The 19,556-nt window shown below is 38.0% G+C and overlaps 1 protein-coding gene across 1 annotated transcript; it reads right to left on the bottom strand.

The window, feature by feature from the left end:
* Positions 1–6,326: 6,326 nt before the first annotated feature.
* tent5ab (terminal nucleotidyltransferase 5Ab) lies at positions 6,327–11,125 on the bottom strand. Its single transcript, XM_058763385.1, is given in 4 exon segments — positions 6,327–8,710; positions 8,712–9,208; positions 10,105–10,939; positions 11,054–11,125. Coding segments are annotated over 3 exon segments (1,167 nt in total). The 5' UTR covers positions 10,492–10,939; positions 11,054–11,125; the 3' UTR covers positions 6,327–8,427.
* Between the last annotated feature and the right edge of the window lie 8,431 nt (positions 11,126–19,556).

Raw genomic sequence — 19,556 nt, 5'->3', positions numbered from 1 at the left:
CCTATGTGATTGGTGAGAGTTAAGAGAAAGACTGGAAAAAAAAGGTTTGTGTGCCTATCTATCTATCTATCTATCTATCTATCTATCTATCTATCTATCTATCTATCTATCTATCTATCTATCTATCTATCTATCTATCTATCTATCTATCCTTCTGTCTATCCTTCTGTCTGTCCGTCCATCTCTATCTAAACATCTGTGCATCTGTCCATCTATATTTATTTATATACAGTATCTGTCCATCCATCATCCATCCATTCATTTATATTTATCTATCTATTTATCCATCCATCGATCTACAGTATGTATCTGTCTATCTATCCATCATCCATCCATCCATTCATTCATCTATATCATTTTACAAATGTATCCATCTATCTATCTATCTATCTATCTATCTATCTATCTATCTATCTATCTATCTATCTATCTATCTATCTATCTATCTATCTATCTATCTATCTATCGAGGAACTATCTATCATCTATATTTATTTATATATCCGTCCATCCATCATCCATCTATATTTATCTGTTAATTTATCCATCCATCCATCCATCATCCATCTATATCAGTTTATATATCTGTCTATCCATCTATTCATCTATCTATCTATCTATCTATCTATCTATCTATCTATCTATCTATCTATCTATCTATCTATCTATCTATCTGTCTGTCTGTCTGTCTGTCTGTCTGTCTGTCTGTCTATCTATCTGTATATCCATCCATGTTTATTTATCTGTCCATCCATCCATCCATCCATGCAAACAACTGTTTTTAGATTGTTTTCCAGAACTAACTAGATTTTGCAATTACTTTTAACCGACTAACCTAATAAAACATCTTTTGTGAAATGCGTTTGAAAACTGTATTTGTACTATATCTCTTTAAACTACATGTTTAAAGAGTCAAATGCTTTGATATTTCTAATTCAATGAAATTCAGAAACTTTACAATCCTTGAGTGTCCAAATATTTTCTGGGCCACTGTATATTCATTATCAGACTGTAGTTTCCAGAGTTCTTTATCTGGCATATTGGTGATTTGTCTCAGAGGAAAGGTGCACTGTAAGGCCAGATGAACATCGGTGAAGTCTCTCTGTGAAGTTTATTTTTGACATCTCACATAATCCTTGAATAAATCAGTCTTTGGGATACAAGTAAGGTCTCCTCTGAGGAGCAAGGTGAAGATATCTGAAGATAGCCTATTTCAGCAGTTTTCTGGTGCTCTCCATCGCTGTTTCCTGCCCAGCTGCTCCAGATGTTCCCCTCCATCAAAGACCTGCACATCTGCAGCATGAAGGAGAAAGACTCCAGCTCTACAAACAGGCTCAGAAAAATAGTTACTGAGCAGCTGTGGCAGGAGACGTATGTTCCGGTTATGGAGTTATGGAGACTAATATATCACTGCCGACAATGCAAACGGACAGAGTTAAAGATCCATGCACACACACTCACTCATTGAAGGAAGTATCAAAAGGAGGATAATGCAGGTATTCAAACACTTGACTGAAAATCATTCATGTCTCACAAAAGTGAAGTTAGTTTGGAGAAAGGTTTGTGCAGCATTTATTTGCAGATTTGTTGTGCAAAAATCATATTTTAAGAAGTGGCACATCGTCAGTTTTTAGCCACATGTATCCATTTACAGTATCTATCAGTCTATCTATCCATCTGTCTATCATTCATCTATCTGTCATCCATCTGTTATCTATCCACTGATCCACCCACCTACCTTTCCAACCATTGTTCCATCCATTTCACTTTTCTTCCATTCATCGATTGATCCATCTATTTATCAATCTATCTGTCCATTTATCTATCGTTTATATATCTTTCCATCTGTACAACCATTATCTATCCACTGATTCATCCAACTATCATTCCATCCATCCATCATTCTATCCTTCTGTATCTATCTATCTATCTATCTATCTATCTATCTATCTATCTATCTATCTATCTATCTATCTATCTATCTATCTATCTATCTATCTATCTATCTATCTATCCTTCTGTCCTTCTGTCCTTCTGTCTATCCTTCTGTCTGTCCGTCCATCTCTATCTAAACATCTGTGCATCTGTCCATCTATATTTATTTATATACAGTATCTGTCCATCCATCATCATCATATTTACATGTGGCAACTACTGTATTTGAGTGCATGCATTTTTGCACATCTTCTCAGGTGTTTTCTAGAGATTCATCAAGTATGCTTCTTTAATAACCCTCGAGCTGACATATTATTCTGATTCCTCTGCAGGCTCTCATAATGACATTCTCAGACAGGAATATGGCTGTGTGCGGAGGAGCTGTGACTTTTGCCAGATTTGCGCTCGGCTTGTCCCGTTTATCAGCAGATTTATAGATGGTGTGGAAAAGCCCCCTCATTCCTACGCAGAAGTCTGGCCAGTCACCATAATACTTTCATCTCACATTACTCCGCCATCGAGTCTACTGCCACAGATGCCCACCCTCTGTGTAGGCAAGTACACGCATCCATGTTATTATTCAGCAGAAGGAAAATGCCAGTCAATGTGGGCACTGAATATTACTTTCGGCATGCACTAACAACTAGGTTCCCAAACGGCATCTCTCGCTCCCTTTCGAGGCCTTCATCAGTCTGTATTTTCATTACCGGTCAGCATTAACTTTAATGTTTTGTTGAAAACATCTGCTTGTTTGGCTGTCTCAGAGTGCTTTCTAAAGCTACATTTACAGCAAAAAAATTTTGCGAACCAAGATGTGAGATCAGCGACTTGATTTATAATATTTACATATTTTATCATGAAAGTCCTTTTCCTTTTGGACGGGATGTTTGAATGACAGCAAACGTTTTTGGAGCTTTAAACTGTAGATTGCATTATCGCTGCTGGCTCGAGCATTTATGATTTTGTGAAACCCTACACCCCCTCCTTTTTTTCCGACCTCTCTCACTATCGCACACAGACAAACAGCGATACCCTTGTCTGGAATATTCTTCATTGGTCTGATGAGAATCCAACCGACAAGATCCGTAAAGAGTCAGAGGTCATTGTCTCACGCAGAGAGAAATCCAAACAACAGCTCTGTTAGAAAGAGGGGGAACCAGAGGACATATGCTCAGTGTCCACAGCAATGCCAGCATCTGTAGTTTTCATGGTTTACATCACTGACAGATTGTTTTTCTGAAAACATGACTTTTTAAATGTTTTTCCATATATGCATATGTACAATAACAATAACAGTCAAGTAATTATGTCATAATACAATAAGTTATGTCACAGTTTGGCCAGAAACACACTCCAAATGCACAATTAATAGAATGTGGTTATCAAATATCCTTCAAATATCATTAAAACAAATATAGTGTATTTAAGGTGTAGCCAAATGTAAGATCTAACCAAGGGGTCAGTATTTAGCTAGCATGGTTCACTTAGCTCTGGTGGGTGGATACAATAACTTCATTGTCCGGGTGCAGAAAGCATCTTGCTTTCATGAATAACTCCTAAAGCTCATTCATTTATTCACTTCCGGTTCATTGTTCTGAAGTCAATGAGCTTTTTGAATGAGCTTTTGGTTACATGTCTGAAATAAGGTCTGTGTTTAAGCTCAAGATATTTTCACATTTTATTCTACAGCAAAAAATTAAAATAAAATAATAAATAAAATAAAATACATAAATAATATGCTAATCATTATTATTTATTTATTTAGTCAATTCTAAAATCATGAAGCTTTTATGTGTCTTAAAAAAGCGATTGCAAAACACTTTTTGAGGTTGTCTGTGAAATTAAAAGTCATCGCACAGAGCACTCATCTACTCACTAGTCGCTTTCACAGTTTCATTGTTTAAATTATAACCATGCTCTTGCAAACTATTCTGACACAAATCTTCCAATTTGTCGATTTTAAATAAAGATTTAAAGAGTTGGAAGTTCAGTGTTGGCAACACTGAAGGCATGTGAACTTTTGCTTTTTGCTTTTCGCAATTGCATTTTTGGCTTCAAAATTCATACAATTTGTGTTAATTTTTTCAAGATTATTATTAAAACATGTAGAGATCGTAAACATTTGTCTTATTTTCTGCAGTAATCCAAAAGCCATTCAAAAATAACCATGTGTTCTGAGAGAATATTATACATATTATTATAGATCATTTTAGCAATTGTCTATAGACTGCTGTGTGAAAACTATGTTTTAAGAGAGAGCATTTTCTAAGTCCACAAGGCCAAAAGTACAAAAGGAACTATATGTATGGTTAAGAACCAGAATCCATTGTGTTACAAACCTTATGACATCTGGACCAAACCCAGAACGTTCAAGGCTTTCGAGAACTGGTGCAAAACCATTTCTGTAATCCATTAATCAGACATCTCTGATTCATCTCTGACTTTTGCAAGTATAAACAATTTAACATTATTCAATGTCCCTTGTAACTCCTACAGATGTATCTGATTTAAATGAATTTATCTGTTGCAATATTGCGAAGCAGCTGAAGTATTTTTTCCATGGTTCATTTAGGATGCAGTATGTCATTTTTGCCACGAGGAGGCACTCCAGATTGAATGAAGTCAGACAGTGGGACTGTTGGTTTCAGTTGTCTCAAAATAGCATATGAAGTGCCAGTTCATAGTCTTGGGAAGTGATCGCCTAGCACGAGGAACTGCATACAAATGGCACAAATGAATAAGTAAAAACAGATCGTCAGATTAATTAGCATGTCACATGGTTAGCTTGAGGTTAGGTCAGTGGACAAATTGTCCAAGACTGCAGCTTAGTAGAGCAAAGTTTTGTTTGCTTTGTCTAAAGGCATGAGAAGGAGGTGAACTTGAGAAAGGAAGAACTTTTTCAACATACCATTTTCATTCTGATTCTTTTTTTCCCCCATGTATCCTCCTCTCAACAAAATTTAGAGCACACTGACCCAACAATCTTAATTCGACGGTAAGGGAGGGTGCTCTCACCCAGGTGTATGTGTTACAGTACAATACTCATAAACCCAAACGTTGTAACTACCCTAGACTGTTGAGCACAGGACTATTAAGCATTTAATCAGATTAGGGGAGATGGGTTAATATCCCTCTCATGGAGCGCTAAATATAGCATATTCAAAGTGCCGCTTAACGAGAGGATAATGTTAGCCCTGCCCAGCCCCTCTACGTTACATGCCCTCAGACCCAATTTCTCATCCAGTCAAACCCGGAGCGCAAGCTAAGCTAGCATACATATGCCAAAGCAGGAGCTAAACTATTTAGGCTCCTATTAATGTGGGTGTTAGCTAAGTTAACTCCCTTTGCCTCATAGCTAAGGTTGCAATAAAAAAAATATAGCATTATAGCATTATAGCATGAACTTTTATGTGAGTTCCCTGAAAATCAAACTCCTATTTAAGCTACAAGAACTCTGCAACAGTGAACTATATTTTTTTTGACAAATGACTCATCCTCAGCCTTTTTGGGCTGTGCAAGACCAGGCGAATATCAGCAAAGCAACTCAGGCTGGTTTAATTGGTATTTTTTCCCCTATTTAGGGCTGCTAGTGGAAATATGGACAGTGGGAGGAAGATGTAAAGAGAATGTGTGAGACTCAAACTTTAGATAGCAGCACAAATCAAAAGGTACCAAATCTACATATGTATCTGAATTTATTTTTATCTTTTTACCCAAGTCAAGGGTGCTATAGCAGCAAGTTCTAATGAGAAAGTACAAAAGGGAGAAAGTAAATGAGGGAGAGTTGGGGACAGCTGGAGCGATATCCTGTCTACGGCAACATGACGTAGGCTGCAATAAATCTGCTTGCACTGTGTGTTGCTTAGCTAACAGTTACAGGTCTGTTGAGAGGCGTACCGTTGCCAAAGTACATTAAACACAGAAGATTATATGTAGAAATCGTTAAACAGGTAGATTGGTGCATCCTTTAGCCAACGGTGATGTACTCTAAACAGACTGACCATCTGCTACTCTAAGCATAAGACATCAACGGTTCAGTTAAATGCTGGGTTTTTTAAATTTATGTTAACAAAGTGTTAATTTGCTACATTTGTGAAATGTAGATTTTTTTCTACAGTTTCCTGATGAAAGGACCATCTTATACCGGCATTTATGCCTGGCTTGTTCATGCTAGGAACTGCTAGTGTTGGTCTAGCATACTTTTAACCAGCAAAACCATCCAAAACACAGCAAATGCTGGTCTTATCAGCAGGTCATGTATTCCATGCTGTGCACTGGTTTTGTTAAAAGCCCACAACAAGAAGGGATAATCTATAGACAAACAACAAGAGATCAGGGTTAAATAGTGGCGTGTGTGACGTCGTGTTGATAACAAACATCACTGAGCTAATGTAACTTTTAAAATCACCATTTAATGAGTCATTCATGTTTGCAAATACATTATGCACTGCAGTATTGACAGTAGTGAGCTCAGAATATCACATCTGAATTCACATAAAAGTTTAATTTAGAAGATAAAACACACAGACTGAGACATTCACGCTTGTGTGGGCACCCAAATGCAATGACTCGAAATGAAAATTTACACCAATGTTTGTTGAGAATTTGCTGCACTAATGCTTGGTCGGGTCTTTCGACTCATAAAACATAGTACTTTTCACAGCATTAGAGTAAGGTCTTAACCAAGACCTTAGCATAAACATCAAAATGTACAAAAATAGAAGAATCGGTAGAAAAATAAGAGATATGATTATATGTGTTTGAGCGTATGGGAGGAATGTGTCCATCTCTGTATGATCAGTTAGGGCGAATTTATCCATAAGTACATGTAACATTCTCAGGCCCTATCCCAACTCACTGTCCTGTAGATTTGTGGCAACCATCGCATGCATGTGACCGTAGAGTGACCATTTTTTATTTCTGAAGGTTGCTCCTGAGTGCCCTTAACGCCCCCCCTTTTGCTCAGTATGCACCTTTAGACTACTACCGGACAGTCTATGCAGCATTGCATCACCAGAGTGTAGAATCTGCTGAGGACCGCAAGGGCTTAGGGGATCATTTGAGACAGGGCCTTAACATATGCCCATTTCAGGCATGTGACCGTAAGGTGTCCCATTTTTGTTTCTGAAAGGTGCTCCCAAGTGCCCCAAATGCCCCTCTTTTGCCCAGTCCACACCTTTGGACTTCCACTGGACAGTCTATGCAGTATTGCGTCACCAAAGTGTGGAATTAGTAGCATTGGGGACAGGGCCTCAACATATGTCAGAGCACTCAAGATTCAGACTTTGGAATAATTCAACTGGGGGATTGTGTTGCATTGAGTTCCAACAGCATGTAGATGTTTTTACGTCAAGTATTGTTGCTTCACAATCTTGAGGAATATCAAGAATATCTTTGGTATATGTTCTGCTTCCATTAAATGAGCTTCTGCCTCTCACTGCTATGTCTCTGCTGGTCTTAATCCCAGGTTATGCAGGTCAGATGTGTCAAAGGTATAATCTCTGGATTTGGTGGCCGTGCGATAATTAGGCCTTCAGAAAGACGCCAGGTAACCTGGATATAACAATAATTTGGATTTAAACAACTTTCATTAATTCTCTTCCTGTTCGGCCTCGACCTGTTTTACTTCTCTGCCTTAGATGTAATGGCATTGCCCTGGACATTTTAATCTGAGCTAAGCCAGCACTGAGCCAACAGTACATTGAGGTCAGTTTAGATGAGACAAGAAGCTGTGGAAAAACTCATATGTACAGTCTTACAGGTATATGAATCTTGCCAGTGCCTCGGATGAAAAAAGCTTCTTATGCAACACTTTCATATAGACCCCCAAATGAATACATTATAAGAAATAGGTCTTACAACTATCAGTTGGAAGTTCACGATCAAGTGGCCTTTAAAACTCGTCATCCATTTGCTATTGTACACTACCTTCACTCATATGTGACTCCAAAAAGATGTCTTGACTAACATACTTTGGGGTCATTCGCAGAGTGACTTTAATTTTTTTTTATTTTTTTCATTTCAGTTTAAGGCACTTAACTGATAATCTGTTTTGGGTATCTGGTATCTATGAGAATATCCTTGGCTTGAGAAAAGTGTTCTCTTGCTAATCTGTCTGCCCTTTCAACACAATATGCAGGACATCTTTGATTCTTCAAGTATGTCTATCACAAACATATGTACACAAACACAAAGATAGTCCCTTTGTTTTACATGGTGTTTCCTCTCAGCCAGTGTTGTGTTTCTGTAGGCCTGGCACATAGCCATTGAAAGTGCTGCCCGATGGGAATGAATCCAAGTTACTTCACTCTCCCTCCCTTTCTTTCATCTGGCATGCTTGTAGCTTCTCCTTGCAGCGAGCTGGCAGCAGCCAATTGGGAAAGTCTTGGGTTTTTCTCACATTGCAGAGCACACAAATACAGACTTGTCAACTGGTCTCATTAGGCGAGTGCTCTAATTAGACATGTTGGACAAAATGTGAGTTAACAGTTGGTCAGTTGCAGGGCAACCATGGTGAGAATGTGTGGGCGGGCTGGCAGGCGTAGACTGGCTGCACCTGAGCAATGTAGTAATTGCTAAAGTTGCCATCCGCAATGTACGGTGCAGGCTGGTAATAGCAAGTGACGTTAGCCACATTGGGAATTACATTCTGCTCCGCCAGAACACGTACCGCCAACATGGTGATGAGGCTCAGAGTCTGTCGCCTTTCGTGTCCCATCAAGCATACTGTACTTTCATTGACGACACTGTACAGGGTGGTCAGGTACTCATACTTGGTCCTCTAATCCCACAAAGTGATTCTGCAGATATGACTCTAACTTGCGCCTTTGTTCCGCCACATCTGAGAAGTCGATGAAAAACCGGGAACACATGTAGCGTTCGAGAAGCTTCATCTCGGCTTCCGAAGCCGCGCGGAAACCTCGCACCAACAGGTGGCAGTACTTCAGCAAGCCGCCACCCCGAATCTCTTCTGGATTTCGCGTGCAGATCAGTTTCCGTTGCAGGTGGTCCAAGGCTATGTTGAAGTCTCCATAAACGCTCTCTCCCACGATGGAGGGGTGGAATGTCTCAGCCATGGGGTTTTCAGAGCACTCGTAGAAGAGGAGGAGGGAGTCCAGACGGATCTGAAAAGAGTCAACGCTGAACTCAAACTGACGCCGCAGGGAATCCACAAACTTCAGTTCAACGTTCTTCCCGCTGTTGTTTGAGAGGGAGATTAGACTCCAGCGGTCTGAATCATTACAAACTTTCACCATCTTCTGCACGTAAGCCTCCTGAGGAAAGAGAAAAAAAGGTTTGGAGGAGGACAATGTGAGCGTGAAGATTTGTTTAATGAAAATTGTTAAAATACATTAAAAGATGGAGATGCACAAAAGGGCAATGTGAAATGTTTAAGCAGACAAATAAATAATGATTAAAAATCATTCCCCTCTGCATTTTTTGAAATGTATGCAAGAAAACAGCATACTGTCAATAGCAGAGGACTACAGCTGCTAATTTTGTCATTGTAAAGTCACTTTGCATATCCAGTAAAGGCATTCCATTACATCGCTATTACTTTAAATTATATCAGCCTAATTTGCATACATGAAAAGGATGTCTGCCTTTGCATACACTGAGTAGACAGAGGAGAAAGCGGATCCGTCGTAAATTGGTTTAGAGAAATCCTCTTTGTAGTAGAAACCAGCGTTTTTACTACCAGTGTCCTTATCTCACTGCAGCTTAAATCTAATATACGCTCTCTAGGGCATGTCTAGGTCCAGTCAGTGTCAAATTATAGCATGTCCTACACTTCCCCTTTATTTAACACATTAAACATATGGAATTATATCAGTTACTAAGTAGTCATTTAGCTGAATCTCTTATCCATAGTGACAGTACACTTAAATTAAGGAACAGTCCTGATGGAGTAACCTGAGGTTAAGTGCTTTGTTGGAGGGTGATGAATCAACTCCTGCAAGGTTTGAACGCACAACTTTTCAATTACTAGCCAGGATTTTGAGCTACCTTGCTTAAAAAAACATCTTAAACCAGACTAAGCAGGTTTGCTTAACTTTTTAGCTGGTCTCCCAGCTGAAAAGTGCCCAAAACCCCATGTAAAAAGGTTTAAACTAAGCAGAACACCTGGTTACAACTCAATTAAAACAAATAAAAGTCACTAAATGCTTACCTTTAATGTAACTGGTGTGATTTTCTCTTTATTCACAGCTTCAGGCAGGAAATCCAGGAGGGAGTCGAGAACGATATCCTTGACGGTCTGGAACTCCACTTCTCCTTTCAGATCCGCGCAAAATATGAGGTCCAAGTCCTTGTAGCCCAGACCGCTGTCCTCGTGGAGAACGTGACTGGCCGCGGAACCGTTCAGCCGGACCTCCCGGACGTGAATCTTGCGCTCTTCCATGCGACATCGCACGACTTTGACGATATCCCGTGGCTTCATCTCCAAAGTGGGGAAGTTCCATTTGCCGTGAATGGGGATGGATTCGGTAAGGATGACATCCAGACGCTTCACCTGCTCCCAGTTCAGCACGCTCAAGTTATTTAGATTCTCTTCCATGGCGAGTGATTAGTCTACAGATCTTTGTTATGAAGTCCTACAATCAGGTCGCTTTGGCCGTATCACATGAACGGATGCAAGAAGTAAATGGTACAATTACATTGAATAATTCAAGAAAAGTATTTTTCAGTCGGGCGAGAGTTTATTTGCACGTCTATCATTCGTGTTGCATGCAGCGCGCCGTCGCTGCGCCTCACCTGTGCGTAAAAGTTCTCCAGATGTCCCGTTTGCGCCTTTGCGCACAGCGCTGAAGTTCGTGGCGAGGGCGGTGAACGTGGGTACTCACGGCTCTCGGGGGTGGCCGCGATGATCAAAATGATTGCTGCATGATTGCGATGTTTTCGCGTCCGACAATAAAGGGCACGCCTTTCCAGAAACACGAATGTCAAATCGCTCCTCAACTAAAGCAAAAGCTGGAAACTTTGAGTCTTTACATGTTGTTTTTATTCTGTAAAAAAAATATAAATATAAATAGTCAACCAATAATGTGCAAATCCTGTTAAATTGGGCACTGAAAGAATATAGATGCGCATAATCAATACTATGTAAATGGAAGACCTACCTGTATGATCACATTGTCAGCTGTTACTCTGTGTAAACTGCTGGTTGCTCATGTCATCTCGGTTGCACACAGTGAGGAGGACGCATAGAGATTAACCCGTAAACTAAAGAAGGAGTGACGGAGAATTTGAGTGACAGCTGCGCGCACCAATCCAGACACGCGCTCCTCACCTATGGTAATATTATACACAGTTATACCCACGTACGACCTGTTAAAGCAGTACATGAACATTTCTAAGCGAAAGTATAGCTTGGTAATTTTTTTTTTTTTAATGCTTGTGTATTTATTCTGTTTCTATGGCACAAAGAAACAACTGTAGGCTACTGATAGGCTAATATGACTAAACAATTCAACTTCGTATATGAGTCAAAAATGGCAAAGTTTCTAAAGGTAATTAGCGTGAAGGTATACATGACATACATAATAAATGAATCAATTAAAACTGACTAACAAAACACCCTTTTCTGCCTTAATAGATAACACTGAATGTCAATGCTGCCCTCTAGAGAAAGACATCGTGTTTGGAAGTCGAATTTTACCGTTATGCAGGTGAGTAATGAGGTTTCAGCCTCTGAAACACATTAAACAAGAAAGAAAAATAAAACCATGCTATATTTCAGGGGGGGAAATTACATAAAAATGTCCCTAGGTTAGCTACTATATAGCTGACATCAAAGTGGACATTCTCAAAAAGAAAATGCTTCATAAAGACTGTAATGTCTTTATTTCACTTCTATAAGTGCTGCAGGTTTTATTTTAGGGTTTGGATTGTGTGGTAGAGTTAGTCTGTAGTAATTGTAAATTGCTTAATTTAAGGGTAAATGTTTAAATGTGAGGACTTTATTGTGAGATGTGAGGAGTGAGGCAGACATGTGAAACTGTGTGTGTCTGTGTAAGATAGACTAGTTGGTAACTGTGTGTGTATAAATGACTGAGTGTAATGTCAGGTCAGGCTAGATGTCACCCAGAATCTATCAGGGGGAGCGGACCTGCGTCACAGCGGTAACAGCCAATAAAGTAGGATTATTCTAGATTACCCCCTTCACCATGACTCTTGGACACGCTTCTGAATGTTTGAGTGTGTGTGTTTGAGAGGAAAAGGAGACAATATGTATGTTTAGTGAGAATATGGACTGTATGAATTTACTGGAACTACACAATGCATGGCAATGTTTTAAGAACACTTCCTGGCAATGTCAAGAACACTTCCTGGTCATTTCATCTCAAGTCAAGTCAAGTCACCTTTATTTATATAGAGCTTTTAACAATACAGATTGTGTCAAAGCACTTAACAGTATCAAATTGGAGGATAGAGTGTCAGTAATGTATAATGATAATATTAAACACTCAATTTTCAGTTAAAGGCATTTCATTATTGAATTCAGAGGTGTCATTGTCTAGCTCAGTTTAGTTTAAATAGTATCTGTGCAATCATAACGGCGATAATCGCTAGAAATTAAGTGTCCCCAACTGAGCAAGCCAGAGGCGACAGCGGCAAGGAACCAAAACTCCCTCTGTGACAGAATGGAGAAAAAAAAACCTTGGGAGAAACCAGGCTCAGTCGGGGGACCAGTTCTCCTCTGGCCAGACGATATATTTCTATTTTAATTTCTATTTTATCTCATAATAATAATAATTTTAAAAAATGACATTATTAATTAAATTATTTATTTTTTTATATAAAGCATTTATATAGAATGATATAAATAATAATAAAAGCCTTTATTGTCATGAAATCCAGTGCCAAATGTCTTAATAGTCCTTAAAATGTGCTTAGTTTTCTTTATGAAAGCTTTAATATATCTTATTCTTTTCATTTTCTCAAAATAATAAGTGAGATATTTTATGTAAAGAAAATGAATACTGTTGTGATATTTTATATATACATTTAGACATTTAAAAATGCATATGGAAAATGCATGTAATAAAATTTATATCGTTGTAATATTTATTTTTGTATTTAGACGTTAAAAACACTGATATACAATTATAGAAATAACAATAAAACATTTATTGTCATGAAATGCAATGCAAAAATTCTTAATAGTACTTAAATATGCTTTGTTTTCTTTTGGCAAGCTGTTTTATTTATTTTTGTTGTTGTTGCTGTTTTTTTTACATTTTCAGGTGAACTGTGACTTGGCCTATTAGCTGTTGGCATGTGATGTTGTTGAATGGTTCTGTAGGAATCTGACATTCCTCAGGGTCAGCTGAAGCGGTCAGGAGTTTCCTGTCTCTCTCTCTTCACATACTCATCCAGAGTCATAAACTTTATCACATTGTTTTTCTTCTAATTGCCCATATGCTTTCTCTTTAGCTCACGCGAAAATATACGTTACAAAAATAGAAATGTGAGAGCCTACTACATTAAAGTGTATGTTTCTCGAACTCTAAGAGGTAAAACAGAGACTGATATTTGATTGCTGCAATGAGATCAAATGAAGTTTTAGCCAATCCACCTCCCCAGCTATAGTGAGAGAGTTACACGCTTTTTCTTGCTCTCTCTTTCTAACCCTGACCACTAACCCCCTGTCAGCCAGGATGGGTTTTAGAAAACCCCCAAACTCACAGTATCATCATGCACAACCATAAACCATGAACCATACAGTACGTTCTTATTTGCATATTTGCGGTTTCATTGTCACTGACTGGACGAATGCAGCACGCAACCTTGTCTCTAGCATTGCACATCTTCATATTATATGTACTATATGTATACTATATGTATTATATGTACCATGTACTATCAAATGTTTTCTGAATTGAGTTTTCTTGACTCTATTTCACTCACTTGACGGTTTCCGTGACTGTCAACTGTCTGACGTGAATATGATGCACGTGATTGGTTGTCTGTTGCTGAGCATCTCGCAGTAACATTGCAACACCACATTGTTTAACATGGGGTTAAGTGCAGTTTGAAAAGCCTTTTTGACTAGATTAACAAGCCTGCATCTTAGTAAATTTACTAACAATGATAGGTTGCTAAATGTCATGGTTAAAAATTAAACTCTTGGAGTTTTAATTTTCTTGAGTATGTTTAGCATTCATGTAACTATTAGGCCTATGACCATTCATCCACCTTTTTCTTAAGGCCCATCACACTTTGCATGATTAACATCTATTAAACTGTAAACTATATGGGCCCGTCCCAAATACCCACACTTGGGGTCTTGTGCAAGTGCACATTTTATTGGTACAAAGATGCATATGTGTGCTTTATACATTTATTTTAGAATGCAAAGTGTTGTATGTACAGATTGTGTAAAATAAAGCTACTTAAAAACTTAACTTGAATTTTTACAGCACTATGTTGAAAGTGTGTCCCATTGGTAAATCGAAAGTTCTTCACAGACTTGCGGTCTTCACACCCACACCCACTTACAGGAAAAATACAGGAATACAGGAAAAGCATCATGTAAGTAAACATTCTGAAATGTAAAAACTGCCATTGTGGGTATTGGGACAGGCCCTATAAATGTACAAGTATTAATTAAATTAGGAGTCCAAACCACATAGACAGTATATTTTGTCTTTTTCATACTGTTAGCATATAAAAAGGATTTGTTTCCATCTTTTTGAGTGGAACTTCCCCAAACTGGAAGAAAAGAGGTTCAAAGATTTGACTTTCTGGACCAAATGATTAGTGGGAGCAATACCTGAGCAGAACAGGGTGTGTCGACACGTTTTAAACCTTTTAAAGCTGAATGAAATGATTTGGGAATCCACTGTGAAATCCCGATTTAAATCTAATGATTCACGACACGTGTTCTGAAGTTCCGATCTGAATAATGATTCACGAACCTGCTCCAAAGTTCCAATCTAAATAAAATGATTCACGATACACGCTCCGAACATCCGATCTAAATCAAATTTCGCAATCCGTGCTCTGAACTTCCGATCAGAATCAAAAGATTTGCAAACTTGCTCCAAAGTTACGATCTAAATCAAATTATTCACAATACACACTTCTAATCTGAATCAAATGATTCGTGACAAGCACTCCGAATCCCAATCTTAATCAAATGATTCACCACACACGCTCCAAAGTTCCAATCTCAATAATAATTCACACACCTGCTCCAAAGTTCCGATGATGAATGATTCACGATACACACTCCAAAATTCCAATCTGAATGATTTGCAAGACTGCTCTGAAGTTCCGATCTAAATCATGATTCGTGAAACAAGCTTTGAAGTCCCAACCTGAACCAAATGATTTGCGATAAGGTATCCGATTCGAGTGATATGAAACAGTGAATCGGTGAACAGTGAAATTTGCGGTACAATGGTTTTACTGATTCAGATTTTTTTTAAATCCATTTCACCCATCACTACTTGGTTTTTAAAACCATTGCAAGCGTTGTCGAAATTCAGATTTTTGCTAGTGGATAGTTTACAAAGTCACAGAATAGGAGCAGTGCCAGATGCCCAATATCTATATGGATAGCTTGAAATGAATAATCAAAGTCACGAGTTTGAGTTTAAATCAGTCGGAGTGGTTCCAGCTTAAATGACTCGGATGAATCGGTTTGTCTGTTCCTTCGCTTTTTGCACCTTCAGCCTTGTTTATATGACAAAGTCAGTACTAGGCCTACTGCTGGCTTAGCTCAATAGCTTTATGACATTAACCGAAATAAGTTGAAAAAGTGATGTTTACAAATAAAATATATTTCCATTTTGAAGATAACTGCTTTCCATGTCAAAACATCCAACACAAATCTACGAACATATTCAGGTTTGGTAACCAGTTTACTGCTAGTGAAACTAGTGAAAACAATCCATAATGAGCCAAATGTAATAATCCACTCTGCATTATGATCGAGTTTGTAGCTTAATTCACTATATTTTAAATAGTTTGACCACTGCAAATCAGTCGTTGACAGTTCAATAGAAAATAAGTTGAAAGTGTCCAGTCATCTCATACCATTGAAGTGAATGTTAAGTTTATCAGTATATATTGTAATAAATATTTGAGGAATGATTGTTGTATCTGATTGTATAAGTCTATATACAGTATCTCACAGAAGTGAGTACACCCCTCACATTTTTGTAAATATTTTATTATATCTTTTCATGTGACAACACTGAAGAAATTACACTTTGCTACACTGTAAAGTAGTGAGTGTACAGCTTGTATAACAGTGTAAATTTGCTGTCCCCTCAAAATAACTCAACACACAGCCATTAATGTCTAAACCACTGGCCACAAAAGTGAGTACACCCCTAAGTGAAAATGTTCAAATTGGGCCCAATTAGTCATTTTCTCTCCCTGGTGTCATGTGACTCATTAATGTTACAAGGTCTCAGGTGTGAATGGGGAGCGGGTGTGTTAAATTGGGTGTTATCGCTCTCTCTCTCTCATACTGGTTACTGGAAGTTCAACATGGCACCTCATGGCAAAGAACTCTCTGAGGATCTGAAAAAAAAGAATTGTTGCTCTATATAAAGATGGCGTAGGCTATAAGAAGATTGCCAAAACCCTGAAACTGAGCTGCAGCACGGTGGCCAGAACCATACAGCAGTTTAACAGGACAGGTCTCGCAATGGTCGACCAAAGAAGTTGAGTGCACATGCTCAGCGTTATATCCAGAGGTTGTGTTTGGGAAATAGACGTATGAGTGCTGCCAGCATTGCTGTAGAGGTTGGAGGGGTGGGGGGTCAGCCTGTCAGTGCTCAGACCATACGCCACACACTGCATCAAACTGGTCTGCATGGCTGTCGTCCCAGAAGGAAGCCTCTTCTAAAGATGATGCACAAGAAAGCCCGCAAACAGTTTGCTGAAGACAAGCAGACTAAGGACATGGATTACTGGAACCATGTCCTGTGGTCTGATGAGACCCAAGATAAACTTATTTGGTTCAGATGGTGTCAAGCGTGTGTGGCGGCAACCAGGTGAGGAGTACAAAGACAAGTGTATCTTGCCTACAGTCAAGCATGGTGGTGGGAGTGTCATGGTCTGGGGCTGCATGAGTGCTGCTGGTACTGGGGAGCTACAATTCATTGAGGGAACCATGAATGCCAACATGTACTGTGACATACTGAAGCAGAGCATGATCCCCTCCCTTCGGAGACTGGGCCGCAGGGCAGTATTCCAACATGATAACGACCCCAAACACTTGCTAAAGAAGCTGAGGGTAAAGGTGATGGACTGGCCAAGCATGTCTCCAGACCTAAACCCTATTGAGCATCTGTGGGGCTTCCTCAAACGGAAGGAGAAGGAGCGCAAGGTCTGTAACATCCACCAGCTCCGTGATGTCGTCATGGAGGAGTGGAAGAGGACTCCAGTGGCAACCTGTGAAGCTCTGATGAACTCCATGCCCAAGAAGGTTAAGGCAGTGCTGGAAAATAATGGTGGCCACACAAAATATTGACACTTTGGGCCCAATTTGGACATTTTCACTTAGGGGTGTATTCACTTTTTTGGCCTTCGGTTTAGACATTAATGGCTGTGTGTTGAGTTATTTTGAGGGGACAGCACATTTACACTGTTATACAAGCAGTACACTCACTACTTTACATTGTAGCAAAGTGTCATTTCTTCAGTGTTGTCACATGAAAAGATATAATAAAATATTTACAAAACTGTGAGGGGTGTACTCACTTCTGTGAGATACTGTATATATATATTGTGATAGTCATTGTAAAAAGAGCAAATGGGAGAAGATGAACACAAAAAGCACCACTAACACATGAAATTCACAATGTTTTTTTTTTTTTCTGATTGTCTCATAATGAATATGTACAAAATGCATTATTGATGCTACTACATACAAGTGGATTATAATTTTTTATTTGTTCAGATATCTGTCCCTATCATTTTGACATCTTCCAGAGATCTCGATAGCTTGTTTTGTTTGTTCATGATGCTAACCTCAGTGTGTACATGACTGGTTTGTGGTTAGCTGTAGCTTGAAGTGTACGTGCTGTGTTTTCTGCCTCTGTGTGAAGTGGGAGTACAATGTGGTAAAATAAAAAAGAGGTGTGATATTATAACTTAAAATGGATGCTTTATTTCTAATGTCAGCTCTTCATAGATCAGAAATAAAGCAAAGAGTTTTACCATGTTTTTGGAAAGTTTTTAAAATGATAGACATACAGTATCGGTCATAAAGAGACCTGTGCCTAACTATTGTTGTTTTTATATGGACCTGCAGCTGCTTTGACCTCTTTGGCCTCTGTCCTGCATGGGGAAGTGTGTCTTCCTCTTATCGAGGCTGATCCCGCAATAATACATCAGTTTCTTCCAAGGAACTGCCTCAAAACAAGGCTTAAGCAACCAGGCAAGATAAACATATATGAACCAGAAGGTTGTAATTGCATCACATTTTATGGAGATGTACAACATACATGTTTAAACTTGAAAATATGCAGTTATTAGTGTACCTCACAGACTCTTTTGTTGGTGTAATTTCCTGTAGTCAGGAAATTAAGTCATATGAAATCATATTTCAGATATGAATTCTTAAATTCTTAAATTCTTATTTATACATTACCTAACAAGCACTTTTTTTTTTTTTGAATATTGGCAATAACATTTGACAAAATTTTGCATATTTTGAGGACTTTTAAGACTTAAGTTTGCATAATAATTAAGCATATTTTGAGGACTTTTAATTAATTGTCATGAAATTCAGTGCTAAGTCTTAAAAGTCCTCAAAATATGCTTAATTTTTATGCAAACTATAACAGCTTTCTATATACATCTAAATATTACATTTCTCTTTTAATTTTCTTAAAATGGTAAGAAATAAGATATTTTACTTAAAGTAAATAAAGATTGTGATATTAATTATTTATGCAGTTGTGAATTTTGACATTATTGAATGGTTTTTTTTTTATATTAATATTTTTAATATGATGTTCTTCTAAAATGAGCAGTTTTATCAGGCTCCTATGCGTAGGTTCAGTAATTTCATTTTAATGGCAATAAATAGGTCCTTTTCATTGCCATTAAAGTGAAATAACTAAACATAAACATAGGAGCCTGAGAAAAATGCTAATACACACACATACACACACACACAATAGATTTTTTAACAATAAACTGCACAGGCCAAACCACATGCTTATTAATATGATATGACTTCAGTACAAAAAACTAAAAACAAACTAACAAAAATAATAATAATAATAATAATTTATATATAATGATGTTTCTTTATCCTACATACCCATAACTAAAAAGGTTAGTAGCAATTATTGGTAACACTTTATTTTAAGGTGTCCATAATACAGAGTAATTACCTAATTAAGTACTTAGTAGTAGCCGTTGTACTTACGTGAAATAAAATGTACTTACCATGTAACTAAGTTATGGAACAGCCTATTATGACACCTTAAAATAAAGTGTTACCCGATTATTATTTATTTATTTTATTTATTATTTTTTTTTTAATTATGACTAAAAGTGAATCACCACTGATTCTTATATTAAGAAGAATCATTGTTCTTTTTAGTTACTAGTGAATTATGAATTATTATTATTGAACATTTCAGTCAAGTA

This window comes from Onychostoma macrolepis, chromosome 23 (assembly GCF_012432095.1).
Source record: "Onychostoma macrolepis isolate SWU-2019 chromosome 23, ASM1243209v1, whole genome shotgun sequence".
Lineage (NCBI taxonomy): Eukaryota > Metazoa > Chordata > Actinopteri > Cypriniformes > Cyprinidae > Onychostoma > Onychostoma macrolepis.
Note: the sequence above shows the minus strand (reverse complement) of the source record. Positions and strands in the feature narration are given on the sequence as shown.